Genomic DNA, 27,407 nt, shown 5'->3' on the forward strand with positions numbered 1-27,407 from the left:
GACATACACAGCAAGACCCTGATGCAGGAGGACAGTCCTATCTGGGCACATGTGTAGGCCGTGCTCCTGGACCTTCTGGGTTGATTTCCCTGACACAGGACCTTTCACACTGTTCTCATGATTTCAGCTGAGCTGTTGGCTTTAATGATACCCCTCTCTGCCTGGTCACTTCCCCACAGGTATTTAGCCTGACAGTCTATTTTTCTTGAGAAGCTGAACATATCAGACTCTATAATAAAGCCAGAGTACTGTTTTTACAAACTCTCATTGGAAGTAATTACCCAAGAGAAGCCGTCCTGCGCAGACAGGGCCGGGCTTGTGTCTCGGCTGCAGTCCTGGGTTCTGGTGTACCCCTGCTCCGGGCGGGCTGGACACAGGGGGTGGGCACCCTGGGCACCTGCCACGGTGCTCAGAGGCTGACTGAAGGTGGGCACGAGGGGCGGCTCCACCCCCTTCATGGCACAAAGGCTGAGAAGCCCAGCCTAGCCCGGTCTCCCGCATGGGCTGTGTCCAGCAGGAATCAACCTACAGGAATGGAGTGTCTCTGTGTGCAGGTGGGGAGGAGACCAAGGCGACCCCGCTGTCCCACTTTCTGCCCTCGAGAGCCTTCTTGGCACGAGGTGCAACTGTACACTCACTGGGGGGATGATGGCAGTGACGGGTAGTGAAGGGCGTGGTATGGACTTGGAGGGGCAGCTCCCAGCTGCTGTTTGGACAAGCTGCTCCCTTCCCTTCGTCGGGTCCCCTTCCTCTGCAAGACCCGTCTACGCATCCCACCAGACCAGGTTCAGATGCCGCCTTCTGTCCCACCACACTGGGCTCACTACAGAGCCAAGGTTATTTTCTCATCTCTCAAGCCCTTGGACTATGGGTGTCCACAGATGGGACCCCAGTGTGGGGGACTGGGAGGGGCGGGGGGGGGGGTGTTTGCTGATGGAGTGAATGGCTTTGACCAAAAGGGGAAGAAAGCAGGGTCCTGCGGGATTCGAGGGTTTGAGACCTGGCAGCCTGGCCACGTGGAGGGCTCCTGACCAGCTGGGTCTGCAGTTCCCAGTGACGACACAGAACCGGATGGAGAGTCCTCCTAGGCTCCCGCAGTAGCCTCCCGTTCGGGCCCAGGGATGGGGAAGGCGATGCTGGGCCTGACCTGGGAGTTGTCTCTGCCACCTGTGGGCCTGGAGCTTCTACAGCTCTCCTACAGTGGTCTGGGCTGGCTCCTTCTTGGGGTGAACGTTGCCTTGGGTGGGTGGAGGTGAGGGGGAATCCATGGGGTAGGAGGGTCTGGGTGGGTACCTACAGCCCCGGGCCCAGGGAGAAGCATCCAGGCCCTGGGGCAGGCTGGGAAGAAGGCTTTCCCCAGTGCAGCTGACCTGGACTTGGGCAGGTCTGCAAATCAAGCTATAGAGCTCCCCGAGGCCCTGGGAATGACCGCATGTGTCCTAGCAAAGGTGGATCCAGGGCTGGCTGGAGTGGGCTGGCTGCCACCAGAAGCTGCTCCCTCAGCTCCTGTCTTCTCCCCTCTACCTCCTGGAGGTTTTGAAACCAGCACTTCTCTCCTTCCTCAGGCTCTGCAGGCCAAGGTATGGCTGTGCCTGTCCCCTGTTAGCAAGACCTATGTTGTCTACCCTGAGCAGCTCTCTTACTGCGGTATGTCTGCACAGCAGGAGGAGACAGGAGCTTTCTGTTTCTCTGGCAGTTGCTGTGGAGGAGAACGTAATAGATTTTGATCACTGCTCCGAAAAGCTCCCACTGCTAAGAAAAGCTCTCAAAAGCAGAGCTTGGATCTGAATAGCCTCTGTACCCCAGTGCCTGGCATAGCTTCTGGCCCCAAACAGGTTTCAGGTAAGGTCTGAATAAGTGATTGAGGGAATGAATGAATAGTTGCTGGATCAGACAAGGTGTCACGGAATAGGATGCACTGAGCTGGGTCTTGAATGGATAGGATTTGAGCCAACAAATCCTGAGTCCTTCCGTGGAGGAAGTGTGGCCCCCAGAGTGCACGGCACAAGCAAAGGCACAGAAGTAGGAAAGCCCATGGAGGGACCAAGGACTCTACGGAGTCTGGGGCAGCGGGCTGGTGGACGGGCAGAGCGATGGCATCAAGCAGGGAGAGCGAGAAGCCGCAGAACCCTGGGAACAACCGCACTGAGTATGGTAGGCATTTCCAGATCTCCAGCATCTTTCTTCCCCCGGCAGCACCCACCAGGGAAAGAAAACCCTGCAATCCCCAGCACTTGGCTCTCTCCCAGCCTGGAGAGAGGGCGGAGGGAGGCGAGCAGGGCCATGTGGGCACTCTCTAGAGCGCACTCTCTCCCTTGCCAGCACCCACTCCCCAGGCATCTGAGCAGTGACGGACCACCTGCCTGGAAGTCATCTAGAAGAAGAAAGGACCGTGCACGTCATCCAGAACAGACGCAGGCCCACCCTGGAGCACTCGCTATTCCTAGGGGTGGATCAGAGGCCCAGGTGGTCCAGGGTGACTTGGGTGGCAGGGCCAGAAGGAGCAGGCGGGTCTCCAGGTGCTCTGGTTCTGCATGATGACACTGCACAGAGATGGTGATGATGAGGAAGGGCATGGCGACCTTTCACTGAGAGCCCGTGTGTGCTGAGATGGCCCTTCACACACGTCGCTGCTCTTAAGTTTCGAGTGTCTTTTACATATGAGGGAGGCGAGGTGAGGTGCCCGGTGTCTCCAGCTGGAAGCTGAGGCGGGTTTGATCTGACACGGGCCTGCCCTGCCTAAGGCATCAGTTCTCAACCTTGGCCTGTGCATCGAAGAACTCATCTGGAAGCTTCAAAAAAAAAATACTGATGCCTGGGCCCCACCCCCGGAGTGGATTGGGGGTGATCTAGGCACCAGGATTTTTAAAAAGCTACCCAGGAAATTTTAATTGTGCAGCAAGTTGAAAACTTCTGGTCTCCTGCCCCAGTGCTGTTGTTTCTGCTTTTTGTTCTCATTACTGAAATCTCAGAGCTCAACGAAATTTAGTGAAAAAAATAAAATAAAAATAAGGAATGACAGTTTGAAGAGCCAGGAATTTATGCAAATGAATGCAAATAAACACACACTTCCATACATATGTTTATGCAAATATTCTTGTGGTCCTTGCAAATCACTCACCCGCCTGCAAGAAGCTGTCTGTGATTTCTTGGTGAGAACCCCGGGCAGGGTGCTCCGGTTAGTGACAGGTGGTATCACGACCTCCCAGAACAGATCTCTCTATTAGCAAACTCATCCTAGAAGTTCTCCACTCACAGAGCCCAGCTTTGTGCACCAAACCCCCGTCCCCAACTCGCTCAGGCCTCAGGGCTCACTCAAGGCCACAGACCAGGAGGGTTCAGGAGCAGTTGCCTGGTGGGTACCTCAAGGCCACCAGCGCTGTGGGCAGAGAGAGTGGGGGCCTGATAGCTGCTGGAGGACAGGTCTGATCGCCGAGGGCCGGGCCGGTCTAGGTGCACTGTGCCAGTCTAGGCGGGCTGGCCTGTGGCTGGGCACTCGACTCCGCCCTGTCAGTGGGTGCCCCATGTGTGCTGTCTGCCCAAATGGTCCTACAGCTCATTCGCATAAACCCAGTGGGAGACATTGGACTTCAGAAGACAACTTGCTTAGTCAAGATGAGAGACTGGCACCGCTCACCCACATCCCCTCAACGGGCGCTAACTGTGCCTCCAGCACTGGTTTGCAACCCCTTCTCCCAGGCCTTGTCAAACAGTTATGGCCTCTGTAACTTCAGTCTCCCTTGTTTTGCTGCCTCAAGGATAAGCCAGTTCTGCACCCCGCTGGCCTCTGGCTCTGCTCCCCGAGAAGGACCAAGAGCAGCGGAAACCTCAGAGCTTCCTTCCCGCAGGCTCAGCGCTCATCAGGACGTCCTCCCTAAGCTGGCACACTCCGCCAGCGGCTGCCTGGGGTAGAGGGACTTCCCCAAGGGGGCCTGGGAGGTGAGCCTGAAGATCCACCTGAGAACCAGGCCCCGGCACTTTGGGGTCCCAGCTCAGCCTGCTATGCACGGCCCTGGAAAGGTCACATCCAATTTCTTATTTCTCTCGCTGCTGAATCCGGGGGCTGGAGGCCATAGCCATTTGGGAGGCTTTGGGGAGGCAGAACGTGAGCTCTGTGAGGGCAGAGCATTCTGTTTGTTACGCATGGTAGGCACTCGCTACATTTTTGTCGGCTGAGGGGACAAATGAGCCTTCCCCCCACAACACCCATGCCTGACGACCTTCCCAGTTGTCCTCGTGACTTGTGCATGACTTGGGATGGGGGCGGTGTGGCCTGTCCCCATGAGGGTGCTCACCTCTGGGAGGGCAGCTGTAGACAGTGCCCCTCATGGACCCAGTGCACAGCCCAGGTCAGGAAAAGCTTCCCGAGTTGAAAGGTCAATTCACCTGAGCACACTTCTCACTTTGGGTGGTGCTGGTGGTAGGGAGGTGGCAGAGGGGTGTCAATCCTTCCAGGCCGTGATGGAAACCCAGGGACTGGTGTTCCAGTGGGGTGCCAGAAGTCCATTCAGGTACGATTCTATCTTAACACAGAGCTCTTACGACGACCTCCCCAGCAAGGACAAAAGCCTCTGAGCCCCTGGTGACAACCTACCCACCAAGCTCTTATGCGCCCTGGGAGTCCAGTCCAGTGAAGGGAAGTCTGCCGCGCTGTGTTGGGAGACAGAGCTCAGCCTTACTGTTCATCCTCCCTCCACGTGCTGCCCTCAGGGGTCACTCTTAGTTCTTGTTGGTCCAACTATCCAAGAGAAAAAGGAGCTTTCACACTCGGAAAAATCTCTGCTAGAGTACCAGCTGGCTTCAGCTCAGCTCGCAGCCTCCGCGGATTGCTGCCTGGGCACCTGAGAGACCCCCTCCCCCGCCTGCCGCCCCCATCGGAGAGCACTATCTCCCTGCTGCCTGCTTCACTCTTGCTGGCTTGAACTGAGCTTGTAAAGGGCTTTTATTCTTTAATTTTATTCTTTAATTATTTCGGGCTAACCCTTCACCTCCTCAGCTTTTCTGGGCTGTTAGGGAGATTCTCTGTGCTTCCAGTCACTCAGTGGCTGTGTGATAAGGGACAAAGGAGATAAAGCCATCTCCTTTGGAGGAAATGGGGAGAGATTAGCCCCGGAGCCTCCATGGCTGGTTGGCTGTGGGCCTGGCCAATGAGTGGCTCTGTTCCATGGCAGGCTGTTGTCTTGAGGTACCAGCCTTCACCCATACGCTGACCCTAGGGCAGGCCAGCCATGGCTTCCCTCCTCTTTGTTGGAAACTGGCTGGAATGGTCAGAGGTGAAGGGAGGGCAAACAGCATAAATTTCTGTGGACAACCTGATCCACCAAGCTGACAGCCAACTAAACCAAGACTGTTAGGAAAAATCCGTTCCCTTCTCTTGGCTCTCTCAGTACAGATGTGCTGTGGGATCATCTCACTCAGGTCGCAGGGACCCAGCATGGGTCATCCAGAGTCTAGAGTAGAGAGGGTAGAACGAGTCCAGAGCCCAGGACCTAGAGCAAACTGAGAATTTACATCTAGAGCCCAGAGCTTAAAATCTAGAACTTTAAGCCCCAGCCAGAGCCCAAAGTTTAACACAGAGGCTAGATTACCAATTTAAAAACCTGAAGTTCAGACAACTGGACCCAGTTCTGAGAACCCTCCCAGTACCAGTGTGCTAGAAAGTTCCCTTCGCTGTCTCCAGCCCTCTGATTGGCACCTGACAGTGTGTGGAGAATTAATTATGGTCAGAGCTTTTCAACATGCAATAAAAAGCCTTTTAAACCATTCCGATGGGAGGTGATTAACTCTATTAAGTGGCATTATGGATCTTCCTATCTGTTGCTTTCATAAACATAGTTGTAGGCGGAATGTTTTATTATGGGCATAAAAATGCCCCACATTACAATGCATAAGCACATATTGATGTTATATTTCTTTACTGTGCTGCACGCCCCAATCCCCAACCACTCCGAAAAGAAACTACAGGTCTTAATAATTTATGCTCCAAGTTTTAACCAGGATTATCAATGGCAGCTTTTGAGCTTTCTCTTTTGGCAACACAATAGATCATAGTAAAAATGCACCGACAAGCGATGTGTCCGTTTGATTTTTTCCACCTGAATCAGCAGCCCAAACTCCAGACACAGCAGTTTAGGGCAAGCAGCACACTGAAGAATTTAAGTCTAAGCATTTAATCTGTTCTTTCCATAAATTTCTGCTGCTTGTGCTTTATAATGATTCTACCAGAGGAAGTTTATTTATATCGCAGATTTTCAGCCTCAGCACATTGAGAACACAACGGCGATCGCTCAGTCAATAGCTTACAGCCATGTATAATATCACTCCGGAAATCAAAAGCCCATTTGAAGAAAAGAAGCCTCAGATTAAAGTCACTTGAAGACATCAATAACTTGGAACTCGCTGAAGAGAAGTTATAAATATCCAGCCTGCGCATATGCAAATAGGCGTTCGCAGACGCGCCACCGCCCCGCGCGCCCGGGAACCTCCCGTGGTCCCTCCCTCCCCGGCGGCACGTGCGGGGGGCGGGCCCGGGTCACGTCACTAGGGGCGGGTCCTCCCCTCTCCCGGAGGCCGCGCGCCCAGGTCCGCGCGCGGGCACGTGCACCCCAGTCAGCGGCCGGCTAGGTCTGGGTGTTGTGCTGGGCTTTACGGCCGGCGAGGAGTAGGAACCCAACCTTAAAACCCAAAGCTAGCGCCTTTCTGGGTCGTTTACCACGTGTCAGATGCTGGGTCTAGAGGCACTTTACATCTGCCGCCCTCAGCCATCTTACTGATTCCTTAAGTCATGTATACCCAATGGCCACCCCGCCCCCCATCGGCTTCATCTTGTTGAGGGGAGGGGAGGAAGCACCCGCGCTTTGAAAAGCCGCCAGCGTGCATGCTTCCTGCTACCCCGCTGAGATGCACGGATTACGTTATCGCTTTTTATTCTCCCAGCAACTCTATGGCTGAAGGTCCCCATTTCACAGACGAGAAAAATGGGGTTCAGAGAGAGTCCCTGGCCACAGAGTGGCAGAAGCAAGATTTGAATCAGACTCTGCTTAATTCGAAGCCCTGCATTTATAATTTTAAGTTGCTGTAGTTCGTTGTTTCCTGCTTGCCCTAGCTACCTTTCTCAGGGCAGGGCAGGGCAGGGCCTGCCCAGGGGCCTAGAGAGATTTAGGGGTCATTTGGGAAGGTGAGGCTCAGGGTCCAAGGAGCACCATAAACGGTCATGCTGTAGACAAAGGAGGGGGATGTGGGTGATGGAGGCTGGGTAGAGCTGGCTGGGGAGGCAAGCTGGAGGGCTGGCTGGCAGGCCTGCTGGGCAAGATCCTTGCAGGGGGCCCTGGGGCGGGATGGGAGGAGCCAAGGCGAAGCCCAGGCCTTGGATCTGGAGTCAGCTGGGGGCCTGGGCTCTGGACTTGAGGTGGTGAGGGGACCTCAGACTTTCAGGAAGGGAAGGAAGGCAGAATGACCCCACAGGGAGGGGCCGGGACCCCAGGTGGTGCTGGTGAACTCAATGGCCACAGACCAGAAGCTGCACTACCCCCAGGTAATCCTAGAAATGGCCAAGGCCTCAAAATGGCCAAGGGCCTATATGGCCAAAGCCCCTGAGAGCACAACCACCCCTCAGGAGAAAGAGGAACTCTGCTCATTGCCCAGGAGCGTGACGTGGTCCTGCACAAGGCAAGGCTCCATCAGAGAGTGAGTTACCGATGGTCAGTGGGCCGTAATAAGATAATAAGGTTAAACCCTGCAAAAGTGGACAAGAGAAAAATGTGACAAAGGACGGAACATTTGAATTAAGTTATATAAAATCATAGAAGGTGAATGAAAAAGGACAACTTTCTTCAGGATGACTTCTGCCTTAAAGACACCCTAACTCTGGAGCCACCTCGATGCCTTTACTCAAGCTGTCCCATCCCCCCAGATTCCCACCCTGTGTCCACAGCACTGCGGTAAGGTTTATGCTTCAGTACTGTGAGCATAATCGATCACTTTCAGCTACACTCATTCATTGCTTCACTCATTCCATTCACTCATACATTCAACAAATATTTATTGAGCACCTACCATGTTCCAGGCACTGGGGATACAGCAATGAATGAAACGGACCCAAAGCCCTGCCCCCACGGAACACAGGTCCTAGAGGATCTTTGCTGACCTCTCTGCCCCTCCTTCTCAAGGGCTGGTGTGGCTCAGCGGGCTCTCGAGGGCTGGGCAGCACAGCCAGGCCGACAGGCATCCTCACTTACGCATTTGGCTGCAGGTGGTCCCAGCGCTCCCAGCAAATGGCTTTTCTGAGCCTCACGCTGCACTGACTCATCTTCTCTCTGCCCTTCTTCCTAGCCTGCTGGGGAGGTTGTTTCTTTGGAGATCCTTCCAGGCCAAAGGTCAGTGTGTGTGTGGGGTCTCTACTCCCAGATGGGGATAGACCACATCCTTCCAGATAAATGACCTAGTCCTGGGATGGGGATTATACACCCATGTTCCCCTCTCCCCCTGCTCCAGTGCCAGGAGGACTCCAAGCCCAGCCACAACTAGAGCCTGGCAGGGTGGAGGACTGGCCCTCTGACGAACGCGGGCGGAGGCCTTGCACACGTGTGCAGGTGTGTCCGTACAGGTGAAGCCTTCTCAGGAGGGTCTCCTGGATGTATAGAACATTCAGAGCTTGGGCTTCTTCCTATTGACTGACCAGGGCAGAGGCTGGCTGGATGCCCCTGATCAACCACCAACTCTCATTCCGGCCCTAATACTACCTGCCCCCAGGGGAGGAGCTGGATTCCCAGGGGGCTGGAGCCTCAAGGCTTGGGGGCTGGGGGACAGTAACCTGAGATCCTCTCCCCTTTTTGGCTGCAGGAACCAGCTCTTGTTGGGACGGAATGCTCCACTTTCCTGGAATCCTCTGCCCTTCTGGGAACTCTCGGGCAGGCACGTGCATACTCTGTTTTCTGTAGTTCCTCATGAGGGCCCTCTGGTCTCTGTTAGGCCGCCACAGGGGTTCTGGGGATGGTTGCTGGGAAACCCTGCTGAGGCCACACCTGACTTTCCCCAAGGAGGATAAGCTGCCTCAGCTCGGGTGGAGGCCCCGGCATGAATCCGAAGAGACGGGGCCAGTGCCGGCTGAGGCAGCAGGCGGCAGGAGCTGGGGCTGACCAGAGCCACACCTGGGGTGGCTGGAGGGGGCAGTAGTCTCCAGTGACGGGTGAGGGAGCTTAGTGAGAAGTGAGGACCACCGAAGGGTTTTGACTAGGGCAGGGCCTGCTCAGACGGGCACTTTAGAGATGTTCTAACTGTGGAGTGGAGAGGGGGCAGTGAGGGGGCAGGCCTGGGGCCGGGGGGAGATGAGGAGGCCGCATGGCCACCCAGGGAGCCCTGAGGGACGGGTGACAGAGCAGAGCGGGGGAGGTAAACAGACCACACTGAGGCTGACGGGGTGGGCAGGAGGGCCTGGATGAGGGAGAGGGTGTGGAGGGTCGGGTGGTCTGAGGTTGAAAGGCCCTGGTGACGAACGGCTGACAGGCCTGAAGTCCTGCTGGAGGTTTGGGGCTCCCCAGCCCCGGGCACAGCTTGGGCCCACGTCTGGGCACCTCCTTGGGTCTGGCTGCACGGCAACCTGCCTCAGCTACCGTAGGGTCTCCGTGTCCCTGAACCTCTGAGACTCTGCATCCAGCTCCTTATTTCTCACACGGGGAGGCAGAGATTCAGTGCGGGGGTGGGGGGAGGGCGGGGGAGGCTGGACTAGGCTGGAAGCCAGGTCCCTTCTGTGTTGTCCCAGAAAACATACACTTGCTGGGCATCCTCGTGGCCAGATCCAGAATTAGGTGCCGAGGATATAACGGTGCATATGGGGCAAAGGGCAAGGCTCTGGGGCCAGACAGTCTGGGTTTCCATCCCAGCTCTGTCCCTGAGCAGTTGGGTAAACATGGGGAAGTTACTTCATGTTTCTGAGCCCAGGTTTCCTCATCTGTAAATAAGTCATAACAGCACCCACTTCAGAGGTTGCTGTGAGAACTAAATGCATCAACAGGAGTAATATGCCCAGAAGGGCACCTTCTAAGGGTGACGGGAGGTAATACCCTCTATAAGTTCCTAACAGGCTGCTCACGTTGCACACGGCACACCTCCAGGGGGCGCCATTCACCTAGCATCATCATAGATGTCGTTAGTTATTGTGACAGTTTTCTGGTAGGTGGCAGGCAAGGGTCTTGAGAAAAGGGTATCTTTAAAAATTTCACATAAAGTTGCTAAATCTAAAGTCACTCACAGTCGAATGTGGAAGACAGACATGAAAATAGACCATCAAGATGCTCACTGGTGAGCCGGGCGAGTGAAGTCTGCGCGTGCCGGGGTTAACTGAGGAGAGGATCTGATGGTCCTGAGCTCTGTTTCTGGCTGAGGCTGGTGCCTCAGAGTTCTGACTTGAAGGCTCAGGTGTTGTAGGAGCCCCAGCCTCATGGGAGGCCTGAGGCTGAGGACAGCCTTGCTCCCAGGCCCTCCGACCATCCTGTCCAGACTTTACTGCCACAGGTGAGGCCATGAGGCTGCTCTGAGAGGCCCAACTCCCTCTCCTCGGCCTCAGATTGTAAATGTTCCTCTCCGTCTGCGTTCAGTTCTGCTGTGGGAAAGGCAGGCGAACACAAAATAAATAACCAGAAGACCTCTGCACACCAGGCTCCCTTGGCTCTGCGGTGATTCCTGACTAGCTCATAATTCACCTCCTACATCCCACAGCAAGGCTGGGCCACAGTTCCTGAGGTGGGCCTCCTGCCTGGCCCACCTACCCTGCTGTCAGCCCAGGCAAAACCAAGTCCCTAGCCTCTACCTGTAGAGAGGACATGTGGCCTGGGCTGAGGACACCGCCCCCACCTCAGCTGCCACCCCTCTAATCAGCCATCAGTGGAGGTCAGACCCTGTCACCCCCAGACTTAGCAACTTGTGCTGATGGGGCATCTTCCCTGGTGACCAGGGGTGAGGGGTGATTTCTGAAAGGGAGGGGCCTTCCTCACAGACCCTTGCAGCTGAGGCTGGGGTTCGGCTCCAGTGGCACAGGCTGTTGAGCCCTGGAAGACAGAGACCCTCACCCCCGTGCTGGCCTTTGTCGGGGAGTGTGGGACCCTCGGCGGGAGTGAGCAGGGTGGGGGAGGAGGGGTGAGGGGAGGAGAGGCCAAGTGTGAAGGCCAGAGAAAGGGAGATCTGTGGGCCCTGGTTCCAGTGGTGATGCCACCTCTACAAACCTCCGCAGGCCCCTCCTGGGCCTTTTACCTCAGAGGCCTGATGATCCCTGAGGGCTTTTGTCCGGCAGCTGAGAGACCAGGGAAAAAAATGCATCTTTAGCCTCTTGGCTTCTGCACCTGCCAGAGCCTGGAAGCCTCCAGAAGCGGGACACCCAGGTGACCAAGCAGCTCAGGTGAGCTGATCTGGCCAGTGTGGAGCCCGTCCCCTCCTCAGTGCTCCAGGGGAGCCTGGGCTCTGGGGAAAAGGAGATGCCAGCCAGGCCTGCAGCTGTGTCCTCGAGACCCCACAGAGTCCCCAGCTCCCTCCCAGAGAGGGCCAGTGCATTTTTCCGGCTCTGCTGAGCTCCTTCAAAGATATCAGCACATGGTTAATCTTCCTTCTGTTCAGAAATGCAGGGTAATTTGCTCGAGTGGGGATTTCTGCATATTTATACTAATGTCGGTGTTTAAAGCTTATGAGACAGAGAATTGCGGAGAGATGTCCATTAGCAATATATACAGGCTGCAATTATTTCTTTATGGTGTGTGGTTTGACTGAGGAATATTTTATTTCAATGGAAGCAGCAGGCTTTGCCTACTGTGTTTTCTTATGTGCCCAAAGAAATCAATACAAAAAAAAAAGAAAAGAAAAGAGGCAAGAATAAAAGGAGTGTGACCTTTTAGGATTCTGGGAGCCTTGAATATGCTATTCCAGGAACTGCCTTCGTCCTTGGAATCTAAATGCGTGGACCCAAGTGCGGGGAATTCAGTGCATTTAAGAACGTGGATGAGAACTTGAGAACCTTCCTCAGGACAGAGGCGAAGCTCTCAATTCATTCACCCTGGATGAGCCGGCGGGGGCTGCTGTCAGAGACAAGCAGGAAGGGAACAAGGGGTGTCCTCAGAGGACCCCACTTCTGACCTCCAGCTCCTTTCCCCCATGTCCACCCCATGGACAGAAGCTAAGAAGGAGAGCAGGCTTTGATTTGAAACAAAATAAGCCTCAAGCTGGAAGGTTCACAGACCAAGGCTTTCTGGAATCTGCTTGGAATCTGGTAGAAACCAACTTTTTCCTGGGGTGGGGAGGAGGGAGGGAGAAGGAGCAGGACTGTTTCAGAACCAATGAGCTGCAATTTCCAGCATGTAGACCAGGAGGGAAGAGCCTTGCTGGGGAGTTTCGGTGAGTGGGGGCCCAGCCTGGGAGAGTGTGGCCGGGAGGTCGGGGAATCCCTCCTCTGCGGTCCCACCTGGTGCTCACCTCAGCTCCACCTCAGCGCCCACCCCTCCTCTCCTGGCCTCTCCTGTGACTTTTCCATGTTGGTGCCCAAGAGCTTAAGGCAGACAAACGCCCAGCAGGCCTCACAGACAGATCGGACCCCCGTGCGCTCTGGAAGAACGCCTCAATCCAGCCACTGGGAGGGAATCATTGAGCCTAAGGTGGTCCCCAAGATGCAGAAAGGGATGCTGTCCTAAAGGGCTTTTTGGATAAGAAAGGCTGGACAAGCCGGGGTGGATGGTTGCAGACGGGTGACTTCTGGTTTTGTGCAGCAGCAAACCGGTGTGACTTTTTCTGCTCCTCCTGGGCCCCCAGGGCCTCTCGGCCCTTCCCCTTCTGCCTTACACCTCTCTGTCCTCCCAGCCGGCCCTCGGCACAGCCGGAGCATCTGGGCAGCCCCAGTGGGGCCACTGCCCGCCTCCTTCCCGTGGCGCCCTCCATCTCCTGGCCTCCACAAAGCCAGCTTTCATCTGCCGCCTCGACTTACCCTCGGTGGGGAGGCACCATTCTTTTCTGGCCTCAAAATAGTTCCTGAAGTCAGTGTTGAACTTCTCACTGCCTTCTTTGCATAGAAATCTTTTCCAAGAGGCGCCGGGGTCCAGAAGATGGACAGATGGTCCCTTTCTTTTTATAACACGGCCAGTCTTTTGAAGTGAAGAGCTATAAACACAAGTTTTGCCTTCAGCAGATGTTCTGTGGGCACAACAAGTATCACTTTGTGCTCTTCAGCAACTGTGAGCGGTGTTAGCTGGGGAGGAGACTGAAATTGGGCAGAGCGTCGGTAGGTGTTCAGGGGCCCAGGGGCCATGGCGTGACGGGCCCCGTTCCGTCTGAGCCAGAACTTGTCTTTCTGCTCAGCCAGTTACAGGTCTGTACTTTCCTGGAAATGGTGTCTGCTTCACCTTCCCCTGAGCCCCAAGGACCACCCAGCCCAAGACCCACCTGTGCAGTGGCTGGTTTTGAAGGGGTGGCCCTCTACCTGTGTTCTGTGCAGCTCTCCAAACTAATCCTAAGGCTGGGTCTAAAGGGTTTAAAAGCTGTGGGCCAGGGCGGATGCTCTTCAAGAGATCCACGGTTCAGTTTGATCACTTTCTCCCTTGAGCTATTTACCATATGTTGTCCAGTCCCAGTGGCTGTATTGGGGTGATTCAGGCAAGAATGGTCGGTCAGACATATCTGTTGAGCTCCCAAGGAGGTGAAGGCTGTGCTAGATGTCGGTGGGAAGCCAATTCCCAGAGCTCTACCCTGGTGGCTCCTCGTCCACTGGTGACCGACATACGAGGTGTCAATAACTACTTCTAAATGGATGTGCTGCTATTTGGTGGACTTCAAAAATTTCGTTCATTTAAAAGGGCATAAGCTCAATAGACCTCATTAACTTCAAGGATGTATCATCTTTGCACGGAATTGGCTCTTTTGCAGGATGACGGGCTCCGTTAACTTTATTGCGCTGGTAATACTTTGTATAACGTGTGGGAGATGTAGCGACAGGAAGGGATCTGCTTGACTCTCAAGCTCCAGCGGCTTCTGTGGTGGCCAGTGAATGCCCTGTCTTCGGCTTCCTGAAAGGGCCCGATGTGCCCCGTAATTAACTTTGGGAATTAGGTCCAGCCATCCAGTCACCCATCCATCCACACGACACTTTTGGGGATGAGGAAAGAACCCAAGAATCATCAATTTATATTGAGAAATATCAGATGCATGACCCTCGGGGACATAAGACAGCCACTGTGGGACTTGCCCATCCTTAGCCCAAACATGCCTCGTGACAATATAGGCTGCAACCGGAGGCTTCAAGCTGTGGTGCGGTGGAAAGGGGTGGGCATCAGAGGCACGCAGTTTTGATATGACTCCCTTCCCGTTCTACCACTTATGCTTGGGCCTTGATTATATACCCAGGCCTTGATTTTCCACCTATGAATTTGCCTCACAGGACAGCTGCAAGGATTACATAAATACAGAGTGAATAGATGACGAAAATGAAACATCCACTTCCCACTCTGTGCCCTTCTGGAAGGCTGCATCTACCAGCGTTGCCCACCAGCCCCCCTGGAATGGCTGAGACCACGCAGCAGGGCCAGCCTTACAGCCCGGGTTGGTGTCATTACTGCAAACACCCAGGGGGAGGCCACAAGTCTACTCATTCCCTGCCTTCTGGGACGAATGACATTAAGTTAGGAATTCTGGAGTCACTGCCCACAGCAAAAAAACCTTGTCTCATAAATAGCTGTTGGTTAGTCTAAGAAGGTAATGAATGTCTCCATATAGAAGAAAGACTGAAAATATAGGAATTATTTCTGGATCAATGAGAATTTCTGAAAGCTGCCTGTTCAAATGGCCAGATGGTCCAAGAGCCTTAAGAATCACCACATGGCGGTTCCTAAACTTAGGGACCTGAGGTCCTTGGCAACAGGTTCTAGGGTTTGAGCAAGAGTAAGGCATCCTGGGCATGTGAACTGGGCCACTGTTTTGGTTCTTGAAGGTGCTCTGGACTCTAATGGACAAGCATGGCTGACCGCTAAAGGTGTTCATGCTTCTAGGAAGGAGCTGGGCTCTTTAAATGGCCTCAACTTACTGAAATAACCACAGTGTATCAGCAGTTTTGAAAGCCCCCAAGTTAAAAAACAAAAACAAAAACCACCTAATAATTGTAGAGACCTGGAGGGTGGGACTCTGCTCAGGGGAGCACTAAGCAGGCATTTCCAGGACAAGCCCCCAGCCACGGGGGTGATGGGGTGAGGGCCCGGAGCCCGAGTTACACAGCTTCCCCCTGTCATCCTTCCCTCTCCTTGCTGGACAGCGTCTCCTCCCCGTCACTCCCAGGGCCATCATGGACCATGCCCATGTGGTGCCATTATGACGTGGCCCCCCTTTAAGTGTGTGGGTGTCTTGTCCCTCCTCCTCCTCCCATTCAGGCCTGGTGGAGCTGCCGGTGAGCACAGCATTCCTGTGGCCAGTGCCGCTTTGATCACAGTGGCCTGGCAGTGTGTGTCCCCTGGGCAGGGCCTGGAGAGGCACAGTGATCAGGCCAAGTGCAGCCAAGGCAGACACTGAGCCTGCCTCTATGTGGTATTCAGTCTGCAGAGAGAGAGAAGATTCTAGGAAGAAGAACTCCTAGCAGCAGATGATCCTAGGGGATGGGGGAGGTTTCACAGGGAATTTGCTAGAGGCAGTTTCTTGCCATATCTCGGCGACACCTCTGAACCTCAGCTTCCCCACATGTAGCATGGGGGGCAGGTCTCTAAATGAGCTTTAAGGTAATGGCCTACTCTGAAATTCACTATCGTGGTGGAGGAGGAGGGAGGGGAGGGGTGGAAGGGAGGGGATGGAGTTGTTGGGAGAGCACAGCTGGGAGGTGGGGCTGCGGTGGGCTGGGCTGAGAGACATCTAACACCTAGGCGCCAAAGGAAATAAGTTTGAAAACTCGGTGGAAAGGTTAACTTGCTGCTATGGCCAAGACTGGGGGCAAAAGGGTGCAGGAATGAAGGGGGGCTCAGAGGAATGACCAACAATCCCGAGCCTGATGAGAAAGAGGAGGGAGGAGACCCCAAAGAACCAGTGGAGTGGACAGCAGGACTTCTGTGAGACTTTTTTCTTTTAATTTGCAAGTTGGAGTGTGTGTGTGCCTGTGTGTGTATGAGTGTGTGTTTTATACAAATAAGTCATGATCGTTACAGAAATGTTAGACTATCTGCAGTGTGATGCTCAGGACCAAGGGGGTGACTGTCCCCTGTCGCCTGGTGTCCCTTTAAGAGGCCCTTTGACAAGCTGGAGCATGACCAGGGAGGACCCCAGCATGGTAAAGGACCGAAGGACCCATAGGATGAACTGCTGAGGTCACTGGAGATATTTGTAGAAAAGGAAATTCTGCCACCAGCATGAATCTGAAGGGCTGTCATGTAGAACAGGGGCCAGCTTTGCTCTGAGGGCCCCAGAGGGCAGGACCATGGAAGTTACAGGAAGACAGCCCTTGATCATTTAACAGGATAAACCGTCTAGCTGCGGGTGGCCGCTGCTTAGTCCCCAGTGGTGGAGGGCAGATTCCTGCTTCCCCTAGATGGCTCTGAGATCCCTCCCAGCGTGAAGGTTCTATGGAATTCAAAAGTTAACCCCAAATGTGGATGATTCTAATAATGGAAAATAGAGACAGTGCTCACTTAACAGGGAATAGGCGAGCAGCTTGAAGTTAAACTGGTAAAATGATGATAGTAAGTTTATGAAAGGTTCAGCTAACTAAACCATTGAAAATATCCATAGTTACACTGTAACTATCTAGTAACTGTGCTGTGGTAAGGGGCTACCCTTTGCATTTGCCAACAAGACTGGCACATAGCCTGTTACAGACTGAATTGTGTCCCCCACGCCCAAATTGCTATGTTGAAAGCCTAATCCTCAATGTGACTGTATTTAGAGATAGGGCCTTTAAGGAGGTAATTAAGGTTAAGGGAGGGCATAGGGATGGGACTCATCCATTACGACCTTATAAGAAGAGATTCCAGGAGCCCACGCACAACAGGAAAAGCCACACGCGTACACAGAAGACGGCCATCTACAAGCCAAGGAGAGAGGCTTCACCAGAAACTAACCTGCGGGCACCCTGATCTTGGACTTTCAGCCTTCAGAACTGTGAGAAAATTAATTTCTGCTGTTTAAGCCACCCAGTCTGCAGTATTCTGTTACGGCAGCCTGAGCTGAGTAATACATAGCCCATGAAATTGGTCCTGCAGAAGGTGGTAAAAAACTAATATGTATTTGCCTGGGATGTGTGTAGACCTGGGTCTGAGACACTGAGCCAATGCAACACTGAGAGGTCTCTTGGGAGAAGGGACGAAAAGGCAGTGAGAGGCCAGTGGGCAAAACCAGACAGCTCACGGCGCTGTGCTTGGTCATCCAAAAGGCTGCAGGGAGACCTAGAAAGTGAAGAAGAACATTTTCTTGGTGCTGCACCGAAAACGCTTGGGCTTCCCTCTAAGATGTATATTTTTAAAGAGAGGTACACTAAGAAAACAGGCAATGACAACAATTTCAATAGATGGCAACCTTTTGGCCATTGTTTTCGTCAAGCAATTTACATAATGTTGTGTGTTCCTTACCTACTGTGCTTGTATTATTTTTACCTTTTACATTTTTAAAATAGTAAGTGTGCTCCTGAATGGCATGCAGTTTCAACCGAATGGTCTGAGTCAGGTTTGTGCCACGGTGTCATGGTTTGGTGTACTGTTACCTCCCCATCACTCAGGGACAGGAGCAGATGCGTCACACCTGCCCAGCTCTCCTCCTCTCGAAACTCATCCCCAGCCTCGAAAACTGAAAAGCCCTAGGGGTCAGCCCAACGGGACATGACTTTCCTAGCAAGACGGCACATGCTGGCTGTTTGAATAGTGATCAGGCAACAGGAAACTTGCCATTAATGTCTGTCACGATAGGAGAGAGAAAGGTTTACCAACACTTCCTGGGTCCTGGGTGTGCACCGATTCCCCAGCTGGGGGTTAATGGCCCCCAAGTGCTTCCTCCCCAGATGAAAGCCCCTGAAGACCAAGGGGTCTTCACCTTGTGAGACCAGAATGGCCTTGGGGACTGAGGAAATGGACTCTCGCCCAAGATCCCGGATCCTTATAGCGCCATCACTGACGGGGGTGTGGGGGGCTAAAGAGAACAGCCAGCCCGAGGAAAGCCCAGGCTGTCTGGACTTTAGGTGTCAAGGGTTCAGAGAATGGACTTCACAGGCATAAATCAGTATAAACCACAAGCTGAACCTGTCTCTGATCAGGACGAGCCCTGAGAACCATTTGAGTAGAAGCGTGTGCGTGTAACTCTATGGTAGAGAAATCACAAGTCTGGGTCCCTGGCACTTATCTCAAACATTCGTCCTAAGATCTGGCATTTGTAGCACTACCTGCCTTCTGCTTGCCTCCTCTGCATCATTCTAACCGCCTCTAAAGGCCCAGGCCACACTGGCCTCTCTTTTCCAGCCCCTTAGCTCTTATTACTGCCCCCCGCCCAGCGGCCCCCTCAAGTGGAGTTCAGGCTCCTCCAGGGAGACCTCCATCCCTCCCAGCGCTCGGCACGGTGTCTGGAACACTGTGGGCATCACCACAGGGCCTCATGTTCAGTAGGAGCTGAGACCTGTACGGGGCATGCAGCTGGCACACTGCCTCACATCTTTTGCCTGGGAGAAGCCAAGTGTGGGCTCTGCACACAGTAGGTGCCTAATACTACACATCAGTTGCTCAATAAATGCCTGGTGGTGCAGCACGGAGGGTGGTAACATGGCTCAAGCCTGTCAGTGGCTTCTGATTGTCAGTGGTCTAGAACCTAGTGGTCATCCCTGCTGGCGTCTGCTTGGGCCACCACTCCTGAGAGAAACAAGGGCTTGGGACCAGGGCAGCTGGCTTCCTGCTGTGGGTCAGCACCATTTCCTGAAACCTCTGGAAAGGAAATGTTCCCTCCCTTTGCTCCCATTTGAAGAGCCCCCTCATTCCAGTCGGCACCTGGACTCCTCTGGCCCTGCCTGTCAGACAGTTAGGGCCGGAGTGGGATTTCTGACCTGGAAGTTGCTCAGCGGAGATTTGGGGCTGAAAGCCCATGTGCCACTCCCAGCTCAGTGAGGAGAGGGCCCAGGGAGTCTCGCTCTGCCTGTGCCCTGTTGAGCAGTGGGGTCCGGAGAGGGACATACACGGGCTGGGGCTCACGGGCCACTTCCTGCTCCAAGCATGACACGCTCTCTGGGTGGTCTAGCCGCCTTGCTGCATCTTTCCGCTTGCCTGGTTCATTCATCGTCAAATGATCTGTTAACAAAACTGTTAAGCCCTGGACAATCCTCCAGTTAATGATTAACAGACCCCTCGAGGACAGAGCCCTGTGAAGGGAAGGGGGGCTTCCCAGGCAGGCTGGGGGCAGGTATCATCCACGCGAGGAGGGAAGACCTCGTGTAGACGGACTTTCAAATTCCATAGGCTCCGAGACACCTGTTTCCTGGGGGAGAGTGTGTGTGTTGGCGTGGGGGCTGGAAAGGGGAAAGTTAGGGTGATGGTGGGACTGGGGGTTTGGTTCCAGATCTGTGTTGAGTGTTTTGTCAGCCAGATCTGGGAGATTATTTTGAACAATGTTGCTTTAAAAATAACGGAAATCTTGAGCCAAAGGGGCTTCAGACAGTATTCCCCCCCCCCAAAAAAAACTCCAGGATCCAGGATTCTTTAGAATTTACAGTGATCGTAGTAGTAACAACAGCTAACATTATTGTGAGCACACTATGTGCCAGGCACTGTGTTAAGACTTTACATACATTATTAAATCCTTAAAGCACATCTAAGAAGATGGCACTATTATTATCTCTATGTTACAAATAACTTAGAGGTTTAGAGATACCAGGTTTCTAGCCAAGTTCATTGGGTTAGTGGGTAGTGGAGTTTCAATTCTACCCAAGCGGTCTGGTGCAGAACCTGGGCTCCTGGCCACCTTCCATGCTTCCAGCCACATGCTCCTAACCCCCTCTTCACCTGCAGCCTTGGTTGGTTGGTCTGCATGAGTGACATAATTCTATTTGTCCCATCTATTGATATGGCCATGGAGGAGGACCCCTGCAATATCCTTGGCACCCCAATATCAAGCTGAATGTCAAAGGATGCTGAGAGCCCCTGTGGGTAGTTAGGAGGAGTCCTCCCAAGACAAATAGCTCCGGAATTAGGGGGAAGTTCCCGGCCACGGGCTGGTTCCTTCTGGTTGTTATTGTGATGATGGAGGATTGTAAAATGTTGTGATGAGAGAAGGCAATTTTCTTTTGTACAAAGTGGACCTCCGGGAACTAGGTACTTCGAACATCATGATGTTAACGCAGTCTCCTAAGACTCTGGAAGGCAAACTGGTTTTTGGCTTTTTCACATTACCCTGGGCCCCTAAAGGGCCATGGACACTGAAAGATGGTTCTGGTACCAGGAATGAAAATAATCATAGCAAATACTTTTATAGTAATTACAAAGTACTAGGCACTCTTCTAAGGGCTTTATGTAAAATAACTCGCTTAATCCTCACAACAGTAAGAAGCAGATTCTATTGTTATCCCCTTGATATAGATGAGGAAACTGAAGCAGAGTTTCAGATCCCATATGCTCAGGGGTAAGTATTTTGGTGGAGGTGCTTGGCTACAGGAGGAACTTTGAAATAGATGGACTTCTGTTCCCAGAAGCATGGGACAGGTATGGGGGGGTGACCATGAAGCTGCAGAATGAAGTCTCACCCGGACTTTTCTATCTGCCCGGACCCTCAAGTACTAACCTGCTTTCACCACACGAAGGGAGGAGGTGGCTGGAGAGAAGTCACAGGACCTCGCTGGATAATTCCCAGCCCAGTGCTCTGTGCCTTCATCCCCGAACTCTTCTTGAGCATCCTTTAGTGCCAGGCACTGCCTTGGATACTGGGGGTGGAATGGGATGGAGTCTGTGCCTGCCCGCAACCCCGGGGCTCGCAGTCTAGTTGGGAGAATGGCTCAGGCAAACTGTATTGCAGGCGCTCAGCCAAGGCCCAGAGCACAGCTGGACAGGAGAGAACCCAGGCCGTGGAGTGGCTACAGGGCAGCCCGCGAGCAGAAGGGTAAGAGCTGAAGTGGGGTGGCCGGCAGGAGCCGGATCCCGAAGCACCCTGTCAAGGGCTGGGTTCTGTCCTGAGAGCAGTGGGGCTGTTGGAGTCCTTCACCAGGGAGCGACAGGACCAAAGCTGTGTTTTGGAAAGATCACTCTGGCTGCAGCATGGACTCTGGATGGGAGGGCTTGTACTGTGGGTCTGGTGATGCAGGCCTGGGGTGATGGCGGCCTGAAGGGAGGCGTGGGGTGGGGATGGAGAGGAGAGGACAATCCAGAGGAGGCAGAAGCAAAGGCGTTTCCAGACTCACTGCATACGGGCATGAGGACCACCACAGGCTTTGACTCTGGACTCCTGCCTGGATTCGTGGTGTCATTTCTGAGACAGAGACACAGGGAGAGCAGCTCTGTGGCAAGATGATTTCAGTTTGGACATTTTGTGTCTCTGGGCTAACCATGTGTGGGCAAACAGCGTTATCATGCATCCCCAGCTTCTTCCAGAATGTTTATTGAGGGAGCAGTGTGCCCTGGCATGTCAGAGGCTGGCGCAGGGAGAGGTGAGATCTGTGCTGCGTGCCAGGGCTGGGGGGAGCAGTCCTGAATCCCCCAGCCAGGTAGGTGACATCCCACTCCCTTTTAGGGATGGGGACGTGACATTCCCATTAAGCAGCTTGACCAGGGGCTGCCAGCCCTGTGAACAAACTTGGGCTTCTTGCATCTCCTCTGCACTGGGAAGAGGCCCCTGCTTTCTGCCCCTTCACCAGCTTCTCTCTCTGCTGAACTCCCCAGACCTGGGGCTTGTGTCAGCAGGAATAACTGTTTTGATGTCAAGTGGGTATAGTGCCATGTACGGTCAAGCCCACGATCTCATTCAATCTTCCTCTATGCCCGATGATGGTGGTACTATCATCACATTTTCAAGATGATGAAAGGAAGGCTCAGAGAGGTCAGAAGACTTGCCCCAGTCACACAGCTGTTCACTGTGTCTCAAAGTATCTTTACCAGATCCCGTCTTTGCCACTTGTGGAGGCCAGGGCAGCTGCTGTCCAAGCAGAAGGTGGCATGAGGACAGGCAGAGCTCCGCAGGGTGGAGGTCCAGGGGCAAGGGTGGGATGGGAGGAAATGCAAAACCCACAGGGAGGGGCTACACACACCCCACCGCATGACTCCTCAGCCCTGAGAATCCTCGTGGCCCCTCACCCTGGGCCTGTGAAATCTAAAGTCAAAAGCGACAAGCCTCTTCCCTTCCGGTCAACTTGGACTTTGCTTTTCGGTTCAGAATTAAGAGGGAGCAGGTGCATCCTGGCTTCTCTCTCCCTGACATGCAGGTGAAAATATAATAGCCTTTCTGCAGCTCACCACTAGGCCCAGCGTCTGGGGCTTTAGAGGGTCTCTGACCACCCTCCTGGCCACCAAAAATCCTTTGTGGAAGAAGGTAGGGGCTAGAAAGAATGACATCAACAGCTTGCACCTCTGCTGTGACACACACAGCTGGGCTCATGTGGTACCAGTGCAGTGACACTGGACTTCGACGGCTCATGAGGTCTGATGCTGGCCACCACCTCCGCCCGCGGATTAGCTCAGGGGTTCCAACTCAACAAGACCAACGGCTCAGGTATTTTATAACAGGATTCAAGTGGAACTAAATCGTTGTTCCCCTCTTATCACTTTGTACACATAAAATCTATTTTAATCAGCTTTCAATATATAATCTAAAAAAAAAATGAAAAGAAATCCTACAGATTCCTCCCACCCCCAAACTGTTCTTAGAGAAAGAAAGGTTTATCTTGTAAGTTTCTTAAGAAAAATCTATATGTGCTCATTGCATTGAAATAACACTCATTACAGTGAGCTGCATGCAAGCCGGCTTCTCTAGTCAAAGATGAGAGACAATTGCTTGACCTATTGCAAATCAAAAAGCATTTCCACACCACCTTTATTTTTCAACTGGTTAAGTTTTAAATGAAAGCCCCAGCGCCCTTTCTTGGTAAGGCAGACTCACAGAGCCCCAACCGAAATTTCAGCTCAGTCGATGGGAAGATAATTACAAGAAACAAAATGTGAAGTTTAAAATCAGGGCACTAATGAAGTCTAAAAATACCAGTGGCCCATCCTTCTGGCTGGCAAGACCTTTTCTTCATGGAGGGGATCTCTTCGTAATTACTCAGCCCCGCGAGAGGCCAGGTTGTCATGTCAAACAATAGTAGGAAAAATCACGGGACTTTAATGAGCTAGATCTCAAGGAGTTCTATGGTGGATCTTATTATAATGCTGGGCAAGCTTTCAAACAGAGAACAGGAGAAAAGGAAAGATCTTTTTTTTTTTTTTTTTTAAGTAGAGTTCTGACTAGTGTTGATGCTGTCACGCAGGGCCTCCTGGTTCCCGCTCCGAGCCAGCTGCCTGTCATTTAGGAGTGTGAAATCAATTGGGCTTCGGAGATGTAAAATCCCTAGGGGCAAAATTAAAAGTGACCCAAATCCAAACCCACGTGGTCTTGTCAGGAAGATGAGTCTCACATAGCAAGTTTCAAAGATTTGGTTTCAAAATTCAGGTTTCTTATTTAAAAAAATATGCAGTTGTTTGACATTAGATCTGACAGACAAATTATAGCTTTGGCAATCAAGGCTTTTAAGATTAGAAATGAAAGGAGAAATTACCTAAAAAAAAAAAAAAAAAAAGAAAAAACCCACCCAGGCTTGAGTTGGGAGGCATTTGTGTGTGCATGCTTCATTGTCTTTCTTCACCGTAAATATAAGGGGATAAATCAGCTGATGAGGGCCATAAGTAGAGAAGCAAGTTCAATGTAATTTCTGGGGAAAAAAACAGCTCACCGGAAACCTATGAAAATCAGCGTGATGGATGGGTCACCGGGTCACCGGCTGGAGCTGGGGGAATCTAGCTAGGTCGCCGGAAGGCGGGGCTGTGAGCACTTTCTAGGCCCACACCATCCCTGGCCCTCACCTGGTGCTGAATATACACCATAGGGGCTGGAAGAGCACACCCCACCAGGAGCCCCCTCTTTACTCCCCTCCTGTGCGTGGGCTCAGGCCCACGATAGAGGATGGTTCACGCCGTCTGATGATGTTACAGGCGTGGCTCTGTAAGGGCCTGCAGGCCCAGCGCCAACAGGGGCGCAGCAGGGACCTGCCTCTACCACCTATATCTTCTTGATCTTAGGGACTCAGATGCTTAACAGCGACCAGATGTGACGACGCCTGGCAGCTTCCGGGAGGTGGATCCCAGCTCCGTGCTAAGCCCTAAACCAGGGAGCAGCCCCGGCTGGGCCAGTTACCTTTTTACACAGAACAACTCCTTTTCTTAGGTGCATGCCTGACATTGGCAAGTCAGCAAGACCTTTGCTCAGTCCTAAGAGGCCCCCTGGGATGCGGCAGTGGGATGGGGTGGGGAGAGGGAAGCCCACCCAGTGCCTCAGGCTTTGGCACAGCCTTGGAAGCAGCCGGGACACCTAGTGCCCAGTGTGTCAGAGTTGGCGGCATATAAACTGGGAGTGAGTTTCTGTTTAAAGGGAGAGGGAGCTTAACCAAAACAATTCAAACAAACAAAAATCAATTTAGTCAACTTAAAAAAAAAAAAAGATCTTAAGGCAAGAGTTTACCAAAATGTAGATGTAATTTTCTATAATTTTGTCATTTAAAACTAGTGTTGATTTCCAAAACAAAGGCAGTCAGGGGCGCAATCAGATTGGGAATTAAACCCAGCAGAGATCTAGACATGGCTTTGGCGGTGTTGGGACGCTTGACAAGGCCTGGAAGCTGCTCGAAGGGATAAAGATAGAGAGCAGGCTGGACGAGCGTGGCTGGCTGGCGTCCTTGCTCTGCTAAGACTCTGCTTTGCAGGTGTCGCCACCCCCCCACTCTGCCATCTCAAGTGGTTGTAAGTAGGGAGGCTGAGAAGTCACGCCCGAGATCCACACCTCCTAGACTATCTGCTCCCCTTTCAAAGGAGGCCTGGATGCCCAGCAGGGCAGACCACCTGTTAAGTATCCTCTTTCCCGCACCCAGATCCAGGGCTCACTGGCCGTCCTCTCCATTCAGCGGGAGGAGAGGCCCGGCTGACTGGACCTGGAGGGGATAGACAAGCCTGGGGCAGATAAGCCCCACCAGCCTCAGCTGCGGCCCCCAGACCTCCCACTCCCCTCCTCATTCCAGCTGGCCAGATCCCTTAGACAGTCGTCAGGAGTGAGGCTGGTTTGCCGACGCCCTTTGCACTGACCCTCCGGCCGGCGCCCAGCCTAAAACCACATCCTGGTGTCCTCACCCCCCCCCACCCCCGGCTCTGTTCTCGAGGATCTGCCTTGGAGCTCCCCTGAATGAAAACTGCCCTGGGCTCGGGGAAGCGGGGGTTAAATGAAGGCCAAGGCCGGACATGCTCTTTCTTGGGGCCTCATAGAGCCACCCATGGGACCTCACAGAGCCAACATTCAGCTGGCTCAGGGTGGTCTGGGAGTGGCTCCTGGACCTCACCTCATGCCCCTGAGCTGCTCTCACCCAGCGGCACGGCAGTAGATGTTTTCCGGAGTGGGGACGGGGAACACAGACAGTTCATGTTCTGGCTGTCCTCATGAGTGGAAATGGAGAAGGCCCCCAGAGGGACTGTCCTGAGGGAGCCCTAAGCGGAGCAGAGGATGCCTGCTCATCTGCACGTGGCCTGGCCTTGGGTCAGAGGGGAGAAGGGCCCAGGGCTCGGGCTGAAGGCGGAAGGCCCTGGACTTCGCAGGCTCTCCCCTCCCCTCCTCTTCCTGCGCACTCACGTTTCCCCGCCTTCCTTGTCCTGCCCTCCACCTTCCCCTCTGCCTCCTTGGTCTGAGGCCAGGCTGCCTTTGGCAGGGAGCCCCACTGTAGCCTGGATGAAACCAGTGAGAGACTGCTGGAGAGCACGGAAGCCAGGAAGCAGACTCCTGTCCGCGCTGCGGTAGTGACCGTACAGGGAAGCACAGATGCGGGCACGCAGGAGCGTGTGGGCAGCAGGACTTACCTTTGGGGTGCCCGGGGTCGGTGAACTCATACTTCCCCACGCCAATGGTCCGTAGCATCTGCAGCCCGTGGGCCGAGTCTGACGTGGGGGGGCCCATTGGTGGCAGGGGCACCGCCGGGGAGAGTGGCAGACGGCTGGGCCGGCGGCGGTGGAGGCAGCAGGGGCCCTGCCATGTGGCCATTGCCCACAGTGGTGGGTCCTGGGCGGGCCACCTGCCCGACGCCGGGCAGCGTGGAAACAGCCAGGGGCTGCGGGCTGGCATACAGGGCCTGGGCAGGCATGTTGACCACCACGCTGCTCAGTGGCTGAGAGGGCGGCTGTGGGAGTGAGTAGTGGCCTGGCATCAGCGGGAGCTGGGGCCCCACGTGGGGAGGCAGTGAAGGGGTCACCCCAATGACCGGGGCCTGGACGTTCACAGCTGGGCTGAAGGTGGGAGGCTGGGCCACTCCGTAGGAGTGTGCGATCAGGGCAGACTGGCTCCCGGCGGCCACTGTGGTCACCCACGGCCCTGTGCCTGCAAGGGAGATGGAAGAAATGTCACCCGCCAGTTACATCTTCACTCAGCAAACACCGACTGCCCCCGGCCCTGGGCCGAGTGCCGGCGTCACAGAGGTGAACAAGAGGCCTGTGTCTGGGAGCTCACGGACTAAGAATCCATGGTTACAGTGGCACAAAATAAGTGCTTTAGGAGTAGATAAACATGGCTGTGGGGTCTCAGAGGGGGGAGCATAACCTGCCAGGGGGAGGCTGAGAAGCAGCAAAGTAGAGAGGAGACAGTGGAGACCTTCCAAGAGACCTGGATTCACATCTTGGCTCGGCCACTTACTACCTAAGAGCCCTAGGCAGGTCGCTTATCATCTTTGAGACTCATTCTTCCTATCTGTCAAATGGAACTAGCAACACCCACCTCATAGGTCTCCCGGGAAGAACTGAATGATGAAGATGTATTTGACAAAAACTCCCCAAATTAGCAGAATGTCTGGCATGAGTTACATGTTCCATAGATGTGGGTGTTTTTCCTTCCTTTCTGGAGAATCGCTGTCTGAGAAAGGTGTGGAGAAATCTGGATCGTGAAGATAGTAGGTGTTTGCTGGGCAAAAGGGGAGGGCCAGAGCCTGGAGCCCTGCAAAGGTTCTGTGATGCAGGAAGGGAGAGCCAGGGGTGGGGGCAGTGGGGGGAGGCTGGCAGGAGCTGCTCTCCACGGCCTTGCTGGGGGGCCAGGGTTTGTCCTAAGCAACCTCTGCATGGCCAGCCCTGGGGGAAACAAGAGAAGTCCATTTTGGCTGAACAAAGGGGTCGGTCACACCTCCTGAGACCCCAATTTAAGATGCAAAGCCAGCCGTGCCCAGGTCAGGCAGAGCA

The 27,407-nt window shown here is 53.7% G+C and overlaps 1 protein-coding gene across 1 annotated transcript in view; it reads right to left on the reverse strand.

Annotated features, from left to right (window-relative positions):
- The window catches only part of KLHL29 (kelch like family member 29), a 313,708-nt gene that overhangs the window by 37,946 nt on the left and 248,355 nt on the right, over positions 1-27,407 (reverse strand). The window contains 2 exon segments of the mRNA XM_036874037.1: positions 26,046-26,139; positions 26,141-26,559. Of these exon segments, the coding sequence (XP_036729932.1) occupies positions 26,046-26,139; positions 26,141-26,559 (513 nt within the window).

This window comes from Balaenoptera musculus, chromosome 13, assembly GCF_009873245.2.
Source record: "Balaenoptera musculus isolate JJ_BM4_2016_0621 chromosome 13, mBalMus1.pri.v3, whole genome shotgun sequence".
NCBI classification, from domain to species: domain Eukaryota; kingdom Metazoa; phylum Chordata; class Mammalia; order Artiodactyla; family Balaenopteridae; genus Balaenoptera; species Balaenoptera musculus.